The sequence below is a fragment of the Quercus lobata genome, chromosome 11 (assembly GCF_001633185.2).
Source record: "Quercus lobata isolate SW786 chromosome 11, ValleyOak3.0 Primary Assembly, whole genome shotgun sequence".
Lineage (NCBI taxonomy): Eukaryota > Viridiplantae > Streptophyta > Magnoliopsida > Fagales > Fagaceae > Quercus > Quercus lobata.
The window spans coordinates 16,324,474-16,342,533 of NC_044914.1; the positions used below are offsets into that span (position 1 = coordinate 16,324,474).

At 32.8% G+C, this 18,060-nt stretch overlaps 2 protein-coding genes across 3 annotated transcripts; both read right to left on the reverse strand.

Moving 5' to 3' along the window:
• Positions 1-6,577: 6,577 nt before the first annotated feature.
• Positions 6,578-11,564, reverse strand: LOC115968344 (glutathionyl-hydroquinone reductase YqjG-like). Of its 2 annotated transcripts, none has more exons than XM_031087723.1 (6): positions 11,475-11,564; positions 9,124-9,348; positions 8,868-9,044; positions 8,539-8,763; positions 8,298-8,426; positions 6,578-7,096 (listed from the first exon to the last, which is right to left on the reverse strand). In XM_031087723.1, exons 2-6 carry the CDS (start codon positions 9,334-9,336, stop codon positions 6,863-6,865), a joined length of 978 nt encoding a protein of 325 aa, XP_030943583.1. In that variant the 5' UTR covers positions 9,337-9,348; positions 11,475-11,564; the 3' UTR covers positions 6,578-6,862. The 2 variants fall into 2 exon arrangements, with proteins under 2 accessions (XP_030943583.1, XP_030943582.1); XM_031087722.1 differs by lacking the exon at positions 11,475-11,564 and adding an exon at positions 10,610-11,468.
• A 225-nt stretch (positions 11,565-11,789) lies between these two features.
• Positions 11,790-14,077, reverse strand: LOC115968343 (pentatricopeptide repeat-containing protein At4g19890). Its single transcript, XM_031087721.1, has one exon. The coding sequence runs from the start codon at positions 13,939-13,941 to the stop codon at positions 11,833-11,835; it is 2,109 nt and encodes a 702-aa protein (XP_030943581.1). The 5' UTR covers positions 13,942-14,077; the 3' UTR covers positions 11,790-11,832.
• Positions 14,078-18,060: the final 3,983 nt, after the last annotated feature.

Consider the following 18,060-nt stretch of genomic DNA (forward strand, 5'->3'; position numbering starts at 1 on the left):
TAACTATATATAAATCATGTAATCAATAAATGCACGTGAATATTTGTTTGTGTTAGCAAATAGAGGGTGTGAAAATTTTTCCCCAAGGCCCATTTAGAGATTTAAAAAAATAAAATAAAACTATTATTTTGTAGAATACATCAATTATGAGGAAAACCCCATCTTAGCACAACTTTTTTGAGACAGGTGGGCTTTTTTGTTTTAATTTTTTTTTTTTAACATACCTATTATATTTCTAATTTTTTAGGCTCATGAGAGGCAAACTAGGAGGCACGATGTACGTATATTCATAAGCACGTAGGGATGGAACTTAATTGTGATCATATACTATTCACGAAAAACAAAAGGTGATCATATTTCGAATGTTAATTTATTGGTTTTTCTAGTATTTGTTGAATTTTCAAACTAAATGTTATAATATTAATATATTACAAATCAAAGTAGTTTCTTCGAATTTGGCGGTACACATTGAAATCGATTTTTATAACATAAAAATTATCCTATTTTTGTTCTTTAATTTTTTTTATTCTCTCTATTCCTTTCTATACAAGGCTAATGATGAAATCAAACAAACCTATTTCTCCACCGGCCAAGTATATATATATATATTATATGTATCAATCTTTTCTTTATATGCTAACACCATTTTTTTATTATTAGGAACCAACTACACAATGTGAGCGTTTAGGGGTGTGTTTGGATAAAACTTATTTTGCTGAAACTGAAAACTGAAAACTGAAAACACTGAAGCAAAATAATTTTTAAATGTGTGAATAGTATCGTGGGACCCATTTTTAATGAAAAGGTTGCTGAAAAGTGTAATTTGTGGGTCCATGAACAGTGCACAAATGCACTGTTCACGGACAAAAAGTCAACAAGTGCGGCTAAAAAAAAAAACAGCTGAAACGCATGAAACGCTAAACGTGGACGCAGAAGCTGAATACAAACACACACTAGATTCAGCGTTTCCGCTGAATCTCGCGTCTCACGTTTTCCTTTTTTTTTTTTTTTTTTTTTGCTTTCACGTGTTTAAGGGAGCAAAATTTACTGTTCATGAGACAAATTTTACTGTTTATGCACTGTTCCATCACTGTAGCAGTACTGTTCATACATTAAAAAATATTAAAAATTGGTCCCACGGCACTATTCACACATTTAAAAATTATTTTACTACAGTAGTTTCAGTTTTCAGTTTCAGCAACAATAAGTTCAATCCAAACGGACCCAATGAAAAGAACTAATAAATTATATATACGGTAATTAGTTGACAAACTATATGCTGAGAGTCTGAGACCCTACTATGGGGTTGCTTAACTTCATGCAAGCAAAAGATTAAAATTTATGACACATAATTAGAATGAAAATGTTTATGATATTGATACATACATTATTAGACTGAAAGTATGTGCCTAAGCAAGTACACAAATTTTAAAAGTTTATTAGCCCATTTTTTGGGCCATTTCTGGCTCTCATAACTTTTTTGTGTTGGTAACTTTTTTTTTTTTTTTTTTGGGGGAGAAATTTTTGTGTTGGTAACTTGGTATACAAATATACCATTGTACATTTTGTGCTGGTTGGAATGTGACAATGTGTATTATTAATGAAAAAGTTACCATCTGCCATGATATCAAGAGTCTTAGAATAGATAAGTATCAAATTAAACACTAAGGGGAAAAAAATGTATCAATTAACACCATGTAAAAGTAAGAATTTATAAAAAGAATGATAAAAATCGATATGGTCCAACCTTGTTAACATTAAAAAAGAAGAAAGAAAAGATGTTGCCTACCTACTAGGATTTTAAATACTTTTACACAAAGTGTCCCACCAAACTCTCTTAGGAACTAGCAAAATACATTGTGGAATCTTGTCAAGTTTTGGTTGTGTTAGTTGAGACTTTTGTCTTTTTTTAGTCGAGTTGGAAGGTTCTTAAACTTTGCATATTCTTGGAATCTGAAAGTGATGTTGAAACTGCCAAAAAAAACAAAGTCTATGTCATGGTCTTGAATTTATATGAATAATTGAATCAGAGTTCTATTTATATTTTTTGGGAGGGAAGAAAAGTACATTATTACAAGAGAAATTAAAATCTACCATTTCTTGTCCTCCAAAAATAGAGATAGAAGCAGTATATAAAATTACTAATACGCTTTCCAAAAAATTTTAAAAAAAAGAGGGAAAAAAATCACTAATTTGAAAAGTTTGATAGTTTGGTCCAAGGATTCCCCGCATAGGAAAATAAGAGAACTCTTTAAAAGTACATGAAAGTAAAGTTTATTTAAATACTTAAATACCAACTCATATTATAAAGGATAGTGTTTATTACACACTTGTGCATCAATACAAGCATGTAGCATGTTTTTCCTTACTATAAAATTTTGAGAGAGAGAGAGAGAGGCATGAAAAGTAACGCATGGAACAATATGCCACAAATCAAGGAGAAATTGAGGCTCAAACTAATGATTCTGATGAGAAAATAATATGAGCGCACAAGGTGTGTGAGAGGCAAGAGCAAAATTACACGAGGAGTTGTTTTTTTGGTTAAGAAACACATACTAGAGAGAAACAACTTTTTTCTTCTTCTTCTTCTTTTCTTCTTTTTTTTTTTTTTTTTTTTTTTTTTTTTCTAAGAAAAGATATTGAGTGTGCAACTACAAAGAGTTATAAATTTGTAATATTAAAAGGAGGTGATATTATTGTTATTTTTCTTAAATTGTTATGAACTCAAAATTTGGACATTTTATAAAATATTGTAACTAAGGGAATTTGTTCATCCGAATTGATTCCACCGTTTATCCTTTTAAAAGATTTTTCACATAAATTTTAGTGTTATTGTGCATGATTGATCTATTTAACTATTTATTAGATTTTATAAATTCACAGAAAACTGGGTTGTGGGCCTGTGGCCCAAATACGGCATTTTCTTTGTTAATGTGCCATACATACGGCCTAAATTTGATCAAACAAGTAAATGCATACCTTAAAATTTGAAAGAAAAAAAAAATCAAGAACATTGTACAATTCTATCTTAAGAAAATAGAGTGCAATTCCTTAATCTTAAATCTAATTAAAAGTGTGGAATGTAAAATTCAGCAATCATGTGTATGTTTGGATAGTGCTGAAAAGCACTTTTCAATTGTGTCCTACGTTTTCCAGTAGGTCCCGTACATTGTTTATGAGACCTGCAAGTATTTTTTCAGCAAAAACAATTTCAAAACTGGGTTCTACAACACTATTCACACATTTAAAAAGTGTTTTTAGTTTTTAGTTTTCAGTAATAAACGGTATCTAAACACACCATATATGTATCATGCGAGGATCTCACTTATCACATATGAATCAACCACAAAAAATAGAGATCAAATTCGAAGATAAACCTACAATTTTATTTTTTCTATCAAGTGTAGCTCATTTGTTAATACAATCTATTATTGTAAAAATAAAAAATAAAAAAAATAAAAACTAAGTTGAAAAGTTATAAAATGAATTTCTTTTATAATAAATTTGTCAAATTTTTTTTTCTTCTTATATAATAGTAATCAACTCAAAATTATTATTTGTTTCATTCTTTTTTTTTTCCTTCTCAACCAAATAAAAGAAAATTATTTACAATTTCTATCTCTTCTATTAAACACATGCAAATTAGAATAATAAAAATTTTCTTTTCTTTTAAGTCTTTTATTCTTACTAAAATTTTTACCATCATTTTTCCATCTTTCCAACTAAACGTAATCTTAACTCCTTGTGAGTGCAGAATCTGTAGAAATCAAAGGGATTTTCTTTCAATAGTAAGAAAAGGGGAAGAAAAAAAATAATAATGATAAGCATGATGGTTTCCTCTGTACATGACAGCGCCAAAAGGTGTATTAGTGGAAGCCATGATACAGTAGGGCCTGTTTTATATTAAATTTTCTTTTAATATTATTGGTTGACTTTCTTTAGTTTAGTGGGAGTCACAATTCTCAAGCTGTGCGTATGTTATAAGGCTCAATTTTCTTCGCTTTAGAGTTCGGATAATGAGGTTGAAGACATACTTGGCTTAGACATTAAGCCCCCATGATTGCATTTTTCCTTTATGAGTGCAAAATATGGAGTAAGTCGGCTTTGAAGATGATACTTGTGATGATAATGCACCCACCTCGGATTAAGATCGTCGACAATTCTTAAGATAACTCCATTGTGGAGTTTTTCTAAAGTCCTATCAATCCCATTTATAATGAGCGGATTCAATTTTACTACATTATCAACTTTTTTATTTATTTAAATCATTGATTATTTTTTTTTTTAATAAAATTGGACGGAAAACCTAAATTGAATAAATTTGAAATTTAGAGAACTTAATTGAACAAACGTAAAATTAGAAAACCGAAATAAACTTCAATCAAATTTAAAGGATGCAATTTGCATTTTAACTTTATTATTTTGTTATCTATAACGAGTCCAAATCTTATTAGGTTGACTATTCTAGAATAATATTTTATTTATGAAGGAAGAAGCTTCACTAAAGTTCGACCTAGATAGCTGGGTCTTGCCCAGTAGAAACAATCGCTCGGGTGGAAATGAGTACTTTGAAGTTCAAGTTAGATCTATTCTTTAGGAATGGAAAAAGAGAGAGTGAGAGTAAAAGTGAGACAAAAAGAGTTAGAGCTGTGAGCTCCCTTCTTACCAAATGATCTTCTCTTCACTAAAAAAATGTGTGGTTGTAACTTGTAAGTGAATAAAGAATGTGTGATAGTAAAAGTTCTATTGTTAGACCGCCATTATCTAAAATTTTAGAAACTTTACGGTGGAATTTCTCTAAGAACTTTATAAGATTTTAATCTCTCTCACCTCAAAAGTATTTTGACACGTGTGCTACATTAGAACCAGCCAATATGTCATTTTCTTTCATGAAGATCATGTTGCAATAGAGACCACAAACAGTTACTATCTTTTTGAAGGGCTTTTGAAAGCGTCCCTACCACTAATGGAAAGATATAATAATTCATTAGTGTCGTGGAAGGGAAAGAATAATCGAAATTAATGAAATCAATTCACTATTTTGGCATTTTTTTTTTCTTTCAAATTTTTTGTGGAAAACTGTTTTATTATTACAAGTTAGATTTGTGCACGTTATTAATCCATTTACCAATTGAATTATGTTAAATTGACGGTTAAAGTGAGATTGTGTGCTAAGTGAAGAAAATGAATGACTAAAACACATATAGTGCCCAATTTGACATTATTATAGGAAGTAGAGTTTTTTAACTTTTTAATTGTATAGCTTTTGTGATATAAAATTTTATTTAGAACTCATTAATGATTTGAGTTATTAGTAAGATACAGTGAATAGTGTTTTAAAATTTGAATTTATAAGGTATGAATAGTAAGTTGTAGAGCTTTTCTCTAAATTTAAAAGCTCCAAATTTCAGCTTTAATCCACTATTTTAGTGGATTTTCAAATACCCCATTTTTTTAGTTTAAAGTGCTTTTTACCACACAAAAAGTATTTTATGGCTGTGTTTCCATTGATGTTTAGAATCAAGAGGTAAAGTTTATATCTAGTGCTCCTATGCATTAGACGAGATACAAAACTGACACGTGATCATTTTAAGATACGTGTCACATTTATGTCACATTTAATCTATAGGAAAATTGAATGATGTCCAAACCTAGTCTCAAGGCCTTCCTCAAAATGAATACTCTAGTCTCTAACACATTTTAGGCATTGGTTGGTGACTTTAGATAGAAAAAACGAAAATAAATTCTCTCAAAAATTGCATGATAAGCTCATTTGTTTTGTTTGCTCTTTTCTTGTCATACAATAAAAATTAATATTCACATCAAACAATTGAGCACCATCTCCGCTTGTGTGCAATTGAATGAGCTTATTTTCATTGATTTATTTTGTTTATTGTGTAAAAGTGATACTTTAAAACGCTAGTTAAAAATAAGCTCATTCAAATAAAACCAATGTTCTATATCCAACCTAAAAGTGGGGCAAAAAGAACAGCTGTTTTTATTTTATAAGAAGTTAGAATAGCTGTTGAGACTATATTAATATAAATTCTTATGACTGTTACAGAGTCAAAATGCTGTAGCAGAAGTAATTATTAATTTGAACTTGGTATTGTATTCACAGACTACCAACAGTTTATTTACTTACCTCTTCTTACTGTAGCTAGAAAAAGTAATTACAGGGTGAAGATCAATATTAATAGAAAATCATTATCCCCAACCTCTTACATTATATTAATACTACTTGATGCAACTAATGTTCCTGATCTCATTCATGTCGTAAACAAACAGGCTACATAGGAAACGTGTAAAAGTTTCCTGTACAGCCCCTAGTATTTATATAGTTGCTTATGTCCGTATGTCATGTATTTTTTTCGTTTAGTTTTCAATCTATTTTGCTCATGTCCATCTTTTTAAAGCTTCCGTTTTTAAAAGTAAAAGTATACTTGAAACCCACATTTTAACAAACAAATAGTAAGCAAAAAGTCAAATAAATTGATGTCAAAGGGATTGACAAACCTATAATAGAGCCATGTCTAGGAATAGCCCTTGAAGACCAAATTAGGTAAGACCAAAAGACTGAAGAAAGGTTGCATTCTATACTTTCCCAGATGTTGTACAAAGTGATTTTTTACCAGAATCTTTGTAAGGTAGCAAGAAAGTACATGTCAATAGCAGGTACAACCTTTCCAGCCAGATCAAACTTAGTCACTAAAGTTTGCTGGTGGCCAACACCATCCATCATGCTGAATAACTACTACCCTACAGACCATGTAATTTATTGAAATGGCTAGACCATACATAACAGCAAAATCATATGAATTCAAGATACTAAGAATTTATTTTATGATCTGCAATTATATATCTATGTAGAAAACCGCTCTCTGTCGTGAGGAGACGAGTAGTCAATATCTGGGCCAAGCGGAATGATCCCAAATGGATTGATAGAAGGATGGCTTCCATAGTAATGTCGCTTGATGTGCTCCATGTTGACTGAACTGCTCATGCCAGGGATCTGAAAAATGTCTTTGGTGTAATTAAACAGATTCGGGTACTCACGTAACTGTTTCTTGTTACACTTGAAGTGGACAACATAAACCTGTCATTATACGAACTCAAATTTTTAAGATACTTGAAGAATCTGAGAGAGACAAATGCCAAAATTTCATGCAAGACCAAGAAAGAAAAAACAAAGCCAATACCAGACATATCTGAGGTTGGCCAAAGAGATCCTGTACCTATGGCCATGGTTTTCTCTAGGCCCAGCATAATAACAAAGGAAAATCACCAATGGTTCCTTATTTTAGAGTTAAATAGCTTTTACTCTCGTTCTCAAAATTACCCCAATTTCCTCATATCATGACTTTTCCCATCAAGGCATAAACAAAATTTCAAACATGACAGTTGCTAAGGTATTTTGGACAAACCATTTAAATAAAATGCAAAAGGCTATGTGGAATTAAATATAACTTTTCCTTTTGGGTAAGTAATTAAAGAAGACAATTTGGTAATCAAAATCATCTATATATGGGGCTGCTATGGTAATTTTACATATGCAGCTTCTAATAGGACAATGCCATGGAAAGAGGTGGGGGGGGGGGGGGGAATCAAAATAGTCAAATGATAAGTCCATTGGTATTTTACATTCAAAGGTTGGTGAAAGAAGGCCATAAATATATAACAATTGTTATATTTTTACGTTCTTTTTTCATGTAGTCGGATTTTATTTGATTGCAATCAAATAAAGTCCGACTACATGAAGAAAGCTATATTTGCATCTAACAACCGCCTATAGTTAGGCAGGAAAAAGAAAAGATGTGTGTTGTGTGCAAGGGTTCAGAAAGACTGCAAGTTGACAACAATTTGAAGGTATTGTGTGTAAGGGCACTTACTTAAAAACTAAAAAGCAATTCTCTCATGAATCATTCTAAAAGTGATCAACAAGAAGAAAGTCTAAAAACTAACATTCCATTTTGCTTCTTGAAAGACAGAATTAGGAAAGCCACTAGTCCTATGTGAATTCTGAAAGACTAATATTATTTGAAATTCAACTAATTTTGACAAATAATATCTCTTGAAACTTTATAAAATTATCCAGAAGACTGACATTTCTTAATATATATATTTTTCTCATAAGTAATAAACTTCATTGAAAAAATATGTAAGAAAATACAGAGAAAAAAAAGAAAAAAAGAAAAAAAAAGCACACAGGCTGTGTGCTAGAGGCAACAGGGAAAAGTCAATAGTCCATGCTTATTCCAACAGTCAAAAGTCCATGCTTAAAAAATAAATATCAATACCTCATCAAATCTTATGAGAGTGACAAACAACCGAATATCTGCTTCAGACAGCATGTTCCCACATATGTACCGTTGCCTGCCAAGTATCTCCTCACATTTGTCCAATGCTTCATACAACTGTTTCACAGCCTGCAGATGAAAGGATCATTAAGATGCTTAAAAACAGCAGTCATTGGGAGAACACTTTCATAACAAGCCAGCTCCATTTAGCCTCAAGACAGTGGTATGAACAATTGCATACCTCTTCATAAGGTCCTTGCTTCTTTGCAAACCCACATTTATAGACACCATTATTTATCCCATTGTATATCCATTCATTAGTCTCATCAATTTGGGCTTGCAAGTGAGGAGGATAGAGGTCTAAATCTGTATTCTCTGCTATGTCATTGAATTCAGTGTTGAACATGCGGATAATCTCTGAACTCTCATTATTAACAATTGCTTTGAGTTTCTTATCCCATAGAACCTAATATAGAGCAAAAAATCTATCAAATAGCATAAAAGATTCAAACTTAGATAATTCATGTTAAAAAAAGGAAAAATTGGAAAGGAGGACATGTGGTAACATACAGGAACTGTGTACTTTCCAGAGTAGTTTGTACTGGCAAGCTCATAAAGTTCTCTAATATTTTTTGCTCCATTCAAAGGGTCACTTTCAGCTCCTGGTTCCTCTGTATTCGAAGCAGGAAAAAGCCACCCCATATGCTCATCAGTTTCCTTTGTTCTTTCCCACTTGGGTTTAACTGACTGAGCAACAAACAGACAATATTGATTTGGTCATAAGATTGATTCCATCTCTAAGAAAAGTACTAAAAGATTTACTGACCGTGAAACTGATGGCTTTGTCAAGTCCTTTAATCTTCAAGTATGAAAGACACCTTGAAGCCCAAGGGCAAGCATATGATATATACAGATGATACCTTCCAACTTCTGCTGGAAATAGGGAGCTTGGATCTCGTGAAATAATGTTACGGAATGTTGATGCAGTTCTCATGAAAGCACCAGAATCTGACATCTCATCCAGTGAAGATCGAGCCATTTGAATGAAGTGCTGAAGAATCCATAAAAAAAGAAGTATATCATTACTTCCAGAAGTAAATATGGTCAAAATTGTAGAAACTTATAACTATGGTTAGAGTATCATAACCAATTACTATGTATATAGGGATGGCTGAAAAGTTATATTATAGGAAAAAAAAATGAAACTAGAAATACAAAGTTAGAATCTTGCACAGAACAATTAATTCCTAAGGAAGAGGCTTGATAGATTTTGCCATCTCATAGCAATTTTTCTGCTTTGTTTGCAACACTAGTTTGCTTCACAGTTATTGAACCCCATACAAGTAAAAAAATAATTTCTTTCATATGAATAAAATTAGTGACATCTAAAGTAAAATTTACTCCAAAACATTGTTTACCATGGATTACTATACATAATAAGATCACTTGCTTTCTGCTTGCTTGAGATCCTGGGGGACAAGTCACATTTTTTAAATTTTGGACGGTTACAAAAACTATACAAGTATAACCCAACAGGGTCTGTGCTGTTACATGCATGTTCAAACAATGGTTACATGTTTTGCCAACAAAGGTATTAAAATTCTCAATGAATCAGTGAATATGAGAATCCATGAAACTACAAATGCATCAAGAAGAACCCACAGGTTCTCTGTAGTTTCCTTTGCAACAAGCATTCCCAGTTGGACTATATACACCACAGACCACAAAACTCCCAGCATCCTTCTCTATTTGCAATAACAGAGCCAGACCATGTTCTTATGTGGGAACTTAAGTCAGCAACCAAATTTTATTTAGCTGGAAAACATTCCAAAGATTACATTTTTTCAGTTAAAAAGGTAATATTTATGTTTGTGATATGTTATTCATGCAGAAAACCAAACATTATATAAAATTTACCCATCATCAGCTGTAAAAATCCATTAAAATATATGGGTCTGAAATCATATTCATGTCAAAGTTCTCAACCAAATATTTTCCCATTAAAACATATGGATCAGACCAAAAAACTTCCTTTACAGCTACAAGATTTTGAATCCAGATCATAAATTAGTACCCAATCGAATAACTCAGAGTCAAGTATTATAGTTCTAGTACTAGGAAACCCAAGTAAGAAAATTTCATGAAAACAGTTCCTTTCTCTCTCTCTCTTTTTTTTTTTTTTTTTTTTTTTTTTGAGCAGCTTGTCATTTAGAGTAGTTGAACAACACCCAGAAGTAACAAGAAGTTAGTATAAGCTAACATGACAGGGAGAATAAAATAATGAAATAAACGGGAGTTTGCAAGCTTTCTACCTTGGAAGGGACTTGCTGGATGAGCTGCTGCTTCTTGGTTCTTGGTGCCAAATACTAAGATGGGTTTGTGGAAAAGGGATATCATAGGATCAAATAAAAGAAAGTGGCCAAGTGGGCTTATTTTATTGTTGAGTCTTTGTTTACTTATCAGCAAAGGTATCAAAAAACTTTTGAATGGAAATATTCATTTATTATAGAGTTTTTAAAATGATAGTGAGTGGTTTAGACTTTAGATGTTGTTCCATCATTAATATTAAATAAATATGAATCGATCATGATTATAGAAATCATGTCTGTAAACAAATGAAACATATAAGGTAATTTATCATTTTATAGACGTAGATGGTTCATCTGTGAAGTTTTAGCTTAATTAAGTATGAGATCGCGCATTGGTCAAAGGTAAGAAAATGCTGGTCAAATAAATTATACAGAGAAAAATACAAATTATATAGAGTGAAAATTCAATTTGTTTACCACTTTTTGTCAACTTCGGATGGTTAGAACTTTATAATTTCTACAATTCAGATCTGATTTAAAATTAAAGGTTAAAAACATGATTTAGAAAAATATTTCAGTCCATTTTTAGAAAATATATATATTTTTTGTGTGGCTAAAACAGTGTAAAAGCAGCTTTTGAAGTGAAGCAATGAGCAAAAGGTCATTTTGTTAGGTCGTAACAATAGCAAATTTTTGTGATCCAAACTGAATGGGAACTTTATATTATTTTTGGAAAGATATGGAGGTTTCAAAGAATTGGGGAACATTTACAGCTGGTAACAAAATTGCAAAATCGAGAAAAATGGAGCACTTTAAATCTAAAATTCCTGCCCCAGTTAAGAGCCCTGCAAAGGTTTTTGGTTCTTACCTTAATGAAGATCTCCTAGTCATACACACTGAAGTTATTGTGGGCATAGAAGATCCGTTGGTGTTCAAACCTGAACTCAAAAAGGGATACCCATAAGAAGAAGACACCTCTGGCCAATCCCTGCAATTATTCCATGCAGTTGGAACACATTTTCATTGCTATCCTGAAATGGCTTAAAACGGTACATGGCAACGGAGCTCACAAAATATATAATATGAAACACCGGCTTATCATGCTGGAAGGCTCCAGAGCTTTTAAGCCATCAGCAGTAGGAAAAGGATCAAAATATTAAAATTTGCTTTAGCATTTCAGCTTTTCAACACAGACGAATTCACCCATCTAGATTAAACAATGGCTGCTAACCAATTCCTTTAGAGATCCTATCGGACAAGCTAGAAACAAGAGCATAGTTGTTGCTTTCATAACATGCGGTCATAAATGCTGCCAAAGTCACACGATCCACATTACGGTCCTTATCTAATATTCTATGAAAGAACAAAGCTGCTATGCCCACTTTCCCCTCACTACAAAGCTTCCTGACCAAGGTATTCACTGTTCGGCTCCACAGCTTTTTGTCTAGTCTTTCTAATATTATCATGGCAGTAGCAGAATCATCTATTTTGCAATACTCATGAGCCAATGTCAACCGAGTAACTTCACAAGGGGATAGGCCCTTGTCTATCATGATGTCATATAACCGGTGAGCCTCATCCAACTTAGATCCTTTGCAAAGCCCACTTATGAGAGCACCATAAGTAATACTGTCCGGTGTACAGCCATGATCATTCATCCTATGAAAATATTTTACAGCCAATTTAATGTTCCCATCCCTACAATACCCGCATATCATGGATGTATAAGTCTCCTTTGTTGGGACCAGGCCAAGCATGATAGCTTCTTCAAAAAACTTCTCGCTTTCTTTTAATCTTCGTTGCCTACAAAAGGCAGCAATCAATGTCGTATATGTATGTATATCGGGTTGAAGGCCAGCTTTGACCATCTTATTGAAAAACACCAAGGCTTGCTTTGTATCTGCCTGCTTGCAATGCTCTGATATGAGGATAGTATATGTAACTCTATCAGCTTGCAATCCATGTCGAAAACCCTTCTTCAGCAATTTATAAGCCTCATGAGCCCTTCCCTTTTTGCAGAGGCCATCAATAATTGCATTATATGTAAATATATTAGGAGCAAAACCTTCATTATTCATTATGTTCATCAACTCATATGCTCTTTCAAAATTCCCCACTTTACATTGCCCATCAATGAGAGTGGTATATGTGTTGGTATTGGGAATCAATCCCTGTTCTCTCATTCTACTCAATAACATCTCAGCACGGTTCAACTTCTCCTCCTTGCAATACCCACCGATCATAGTTGTATATGTGTGAACATTAGGCTTGTAAGTATCACTCCGGACAAGCTTAAGAAATAGTCTAAAAGCCTTCTCAGTCCATCCCTTCTTGCAAAGCCCATGAATCAACGCTGTATGGGTGTAGACATTAGGTTTCCAACCTTTCCTCACCATTTCCTCCAACATTTCAAACGCTTGCTTAATGCTTCCCTTCTTGCACAACCCATGAATCAAAGAAGTGAAATTAATCACATTTGGTGTCAAACCCATCTCAATCATCTTATCAAAATACCAACACGCCCTATTCGCAAAACCCTTCTCACAAAACGCAGTGATAACTAATGTCAACGTCGCGTTGTCCACAACAAAGTCTCTCTCAACCATTTTACTCAACCACCTATCTGCCTCCAAAATTCTACCAATCCTACAATAACCAACAACCATCAACTTATAACTACAACAATCAGGAGACACCCCTCTCACACACATTTCTTCGAACACGTTCTCTACATATTCAACAAGACCCATTTCACACCCAATTCCAATAACACAATTCAAAGTATGAGTACTCCGCGCCAACCCCTGATTCCGCATCTCGATAACCATATCCACAGCCTCCTTAAACCTCCCAATCTCACAAAAATTTCTCACCATACACTGCATCACTTCATGGGCTCTCACCATATTTCCATTATCAATCAATGCCACTGCACACACTATGTAAAGCCGCATAAAATGGCGAAACTTGGAAACCCCAATTGCCCAATAGAAGAAACTTAATGCTACCATCGAACCCGCCTCGCTAGCAAGCGAAGCAACGACTGTAATGGCATGTTCATGAGTTAAAGACTCAGCATTTAGGTGAAGGGTAATGTTTGGGGGTGAGGTTGTGAAGTGGGGTTGTTGGTAGTAAGAGTCACAGACCAATGAACAAACAGTTCTAACAAGTGAATGAGATGGTGATGGTGATGGTGAATTGGGTTGTGTTGGAATGGTGCAAAAGTCATGTTGTTGATTGGTACAAAGTGTTCTGAGAGTGAAGAAGAGTGAAATGGGGATTGGTGTTTTGTGTTGAAAGCTATGGGATTTGAGAAGAAATAAAAAGGAAACCATTTGAAGTTGTGTTCATGGGATTCATTCAAATTTCAAAGGTAAAACAAAAGATGGGTTTGTGGCCTCGTGTTGTTTTTGGGTGAGTAAAGACTCGTCTGCCTTTCAGTACAACACAGACAAAAGACTCTTGCCTTTCTTTCCGACGACCTAAGAAAAAAAAAAAAAAAAATCAATGTAGTGAGAGACAGAAACTAGCCTTATTAAAATGTCTTACTATGTTTGATTACATATGGTACCAAGATGTTTTTATTTTCAAAATTATGCTTTGGAAAGATTGCTACAAGCCTTATTGGAAAGAAAAGTTTATTGATGGTATGTCTCCTATGTTTGCTCATATGGTAAAACAAGAATTAATTGGAAAAAATGATTCTATTGATTATGATAATTTAACTTATGGTGATATTCTAAGCACTATTAAAAAACTTGGTATTAATATGTGTAATGATGAAAAACTGTTAAAACACCAATTGGAGAATAAAAGAAAAGCTAAATGTGAAATGGGTAATTTCTGTGAACAATATGGTTTGCCCCCTATTATTCCTTCCAAGCAAAAAGTAAAAAAAAACGTGATAAAAGTTACAAAAATTATAACCATAAAAAATATAAAAAAAATACATAACCAACTTTGTTAAACCCAATGATTTTTATTCTAAAAAGAAAAATGTTTCTAAAAAATATGATAAACAGAAATTAGGTAAAGACAAATGTTTTAACTGTGGTAAACCTGGACACTACAGTAAAGACTGCAAACAAAACCTAGTAAGTTAAAAAATAAGTTTAACATGTTAAATATTGATGATAAAGACCAAGAAGATTTATTCTGAATCCTTGAATCAAACAATTTTTCTGATTCTTTGGAAGATGATTTTTTTTCTTCATCTGATTCTTGTTATCAATCTGCTGATAAATTTTCTAGTTCACCTAATTTTAAAATTGGTTGTAGAGATTCTTGTTGCAATGTTATTAAAACTGTTAGTGTTCTCACCAAAAGTGAAGAAAATGAAAGTTTATTAATTACTTTTATAAGCCAAATTGAGAACTCTGAATTAAAATTAGAGTATCTCAATAAGCTTAAGAAAAATCTAATAAAAGATGAAAATGTTAAAAAACTGAAATCAACAATAAGCTTTGAAGAAACCTTGGAAAGATTTAATAAAATGAAATCCAAATATTTGACTGTTAATGATCTTTAACATGAAATCACTATTGTTAAAAAAGAAATAATTGAATTAAAAAATGAATTTAAAATCATTAAAAGCAATAACAATAACCTTAAACAAGAATTGTTACTATTAAAAATTGATAAAAACCTTGATAAACATCACTCTGATAATGAACAAGATGAGCACAAAGATGGAGATGAATCTAGTTAATAGGCTCTTCTTTCTGATAAAGGTATTGCTAATGATTCTCAACTTAATCTTGTTAACAAGATGCTTCCTCCAAAATGGTTTACAAAAGCTAAAATTGTTGTTTCCCATGATTACCATTTCAATCTTATTGCTATGATTGATTCTGGTGTGAATATGAACTATATCTAAGAAGGATTAATCCCTTCAAAATATTTTGAAAAATCAACTGAAAGATTAGTTTCTGCTAATGGTACTCAAATGAAGATTAAATATGAATTGAATAATGCTCATGTTTGTCATGATAATGTATGTTTCAAGATTCCCTTTCTTCTTGTTAAAAACATAACTGATGAAGTGATTCTTGGACTTCCATTTATAAATGCTTTGTATCCTTTTTATGTTGAGCATGATGGAATTACTACTGATCCTTTTGGACAGAAAGTAAAATTCAAATTTGCTTCAAAGTTTGAAATTGATATTGATGATACTTTAAATTTGATTCATGCTAAAAACAAACATCTAAACTTCCTTAAGCAAGAAATTAGATACAAGAAAATTGTTGAATAGCTTTCTGATAAATTGCTTTAGTAAAAAATTGATAATTTTCAAAAAAATTTGATAAATGATGTTTGCCTTGATACCTTTTGGCAAGAAAAAGGAGCATATTGATAATCTAAATACCACTAGTAAGTGGAATAATATGACTTCCTTGGCAGAAAGGAAGAACAAGGGAAAAGCACCTGCATAGGGCTATTCTCAAGACAAAAGGAGTTCAGCAAAATTTCCTTTTGTAATGCATGAAGGCGTATCCTCTAGGGTTAAATCGAAAGGATCAAAATCCCTTCAGGAATTTGTCCTGGCAGAGGTGACATATTCCAATAGTGACATGGTTATTGCTTTGCATGAAGTTTTGTCCAGAAATTTACAATTCCACAATGGAACCTATACAAAATTGCCAAATTCTATTAAAGTTATCCTTGACAACCTCCATGCTACTTTTACTCTAAAACACTACACCCTTTTCCAAAAAACCCTTCAAGCACTTGAAATTCACCTGGTCAATACTACTCCATTAATGAAGTCTATATAAGTCAACTCTTTGGCAAAGAGGATATCCATTTAAAGAATATAACGACTATAATGGGTACTGATTATGCTAGATTGAGTTTTGAGACCCACTCTCTATTGAGAAGTGTTATTGCTAACTTGCCAACTGAAGTACAATTTTGTATTTTAGAAAGCAAGGTTATGTTCAGATCTTTTGATCTCTGGTACGAATATTTCAAGATACTTATTACAACTGCTCTCCCTGATCCTACTAATTTGGATGATCTTAGTGACATCTAAGAACAAGCTGATTGGGAAGAACACTTTCGGAGCAGTCTCAGAGTGTATGAAAAGAAGCATCCCTTTCTTGGCCTTCTGGTCAATTATGAAGATGGTTCAGACAATGTTGACAGGGATCCTAATTGGTTGTCCCAAATGTTTGAGTATGGCTTTATCATACTCATAAAATTAACAAGTCATGATCAAGCCAGTTAGCTCGTGCAAATTATCCAGATAGTTGTTAAAAAATTTGATAGTCCTTTTGTTTCCATCAGATGATGGAGCACCTTGCCAAAATGGGAGAAAGATAATTGGATGAATGTCCAACCTTCAACACATCTAGTTCTCATTAATGGATACACTTACCAAGGACAATGGCATGAAGGAAATTCTTATTTATCCTTCAGAGATCCTTATGCTCTTGCAGAATGCTGGAGAAATTATTTTAATAATCAAATTATTGATGTTGTTCAGAATCTATGGAAAGATTATCATTTCATAGGAAGTACAGAAAGAATTTTTGTTTTTGGTCCCAAACCTTATGCTATTATCATTTCTCGTATACAGTTTGCAGAACATTGTAATCTAAGAAGCTTCATCATCCCAGGAAAAACTCTAGAGTATGAGCCGCTTCTATATTGTGGATTCTGCAACCAGTATGCTATTTATCATGAACATGAATGTAATGATGATCCTCCATGGGACCCTTATGACGGCTACCCGACTGATGCCCTTAATACTGATTAAGTCATTCCATAGTACAAGCAGCTGAACTGGCCAATGCCCCTGCTACTTCACCTATTAAACATGTTAAGCCCTTTACTAAGCCCAAAAAGAAAAGTTCTCCTCTTGATGACATTCTCAAGGATCCTGATGCTCTGTATGCCCTCCTCAAGCTGAAATGGAAGGAGGAAGAAACTACTGATAATCATGATTCGGAAGATGAATTGTCCTTCGAAGCATCTGTTGCAAATAACCCATATTACCCCTACAATTAGGAATTGTTTGGTCATGATGAAAAAGACACTTTTGATTTAGAGGAAGACTAATTCTCATATTTGTCTGGCCTGCACAACGGCTAAAATTCTACAATATTTTCCTGGTGAAGTCCTAATTATTATGTTGCTTTCCCCCCATAGAAGATGCTACTTTTGATAAAATGGATTCCTAATGATTATGATCACATTGTTACTTTCGGCACAAAATGCCAAAATAGTGAAGACTGGTTATTTGAACTAAAGTTCCGGACTTTGCTCCTGTTGTCTTGAGTTAAAAAGAAAAAGTTACCGTTCACTGCTACTATTCACTTTTACTGTTCATTATGCTTTTTCTGCCTATATAAGGGGGGATGTCCCTTATGAAGAAACTCAGAATTTTCTTCCAGAATTTTCTTTAGAGAATTCCTTTGAGAGAGTTCCTTCAGGAGAGTTCCTTTGAGCTT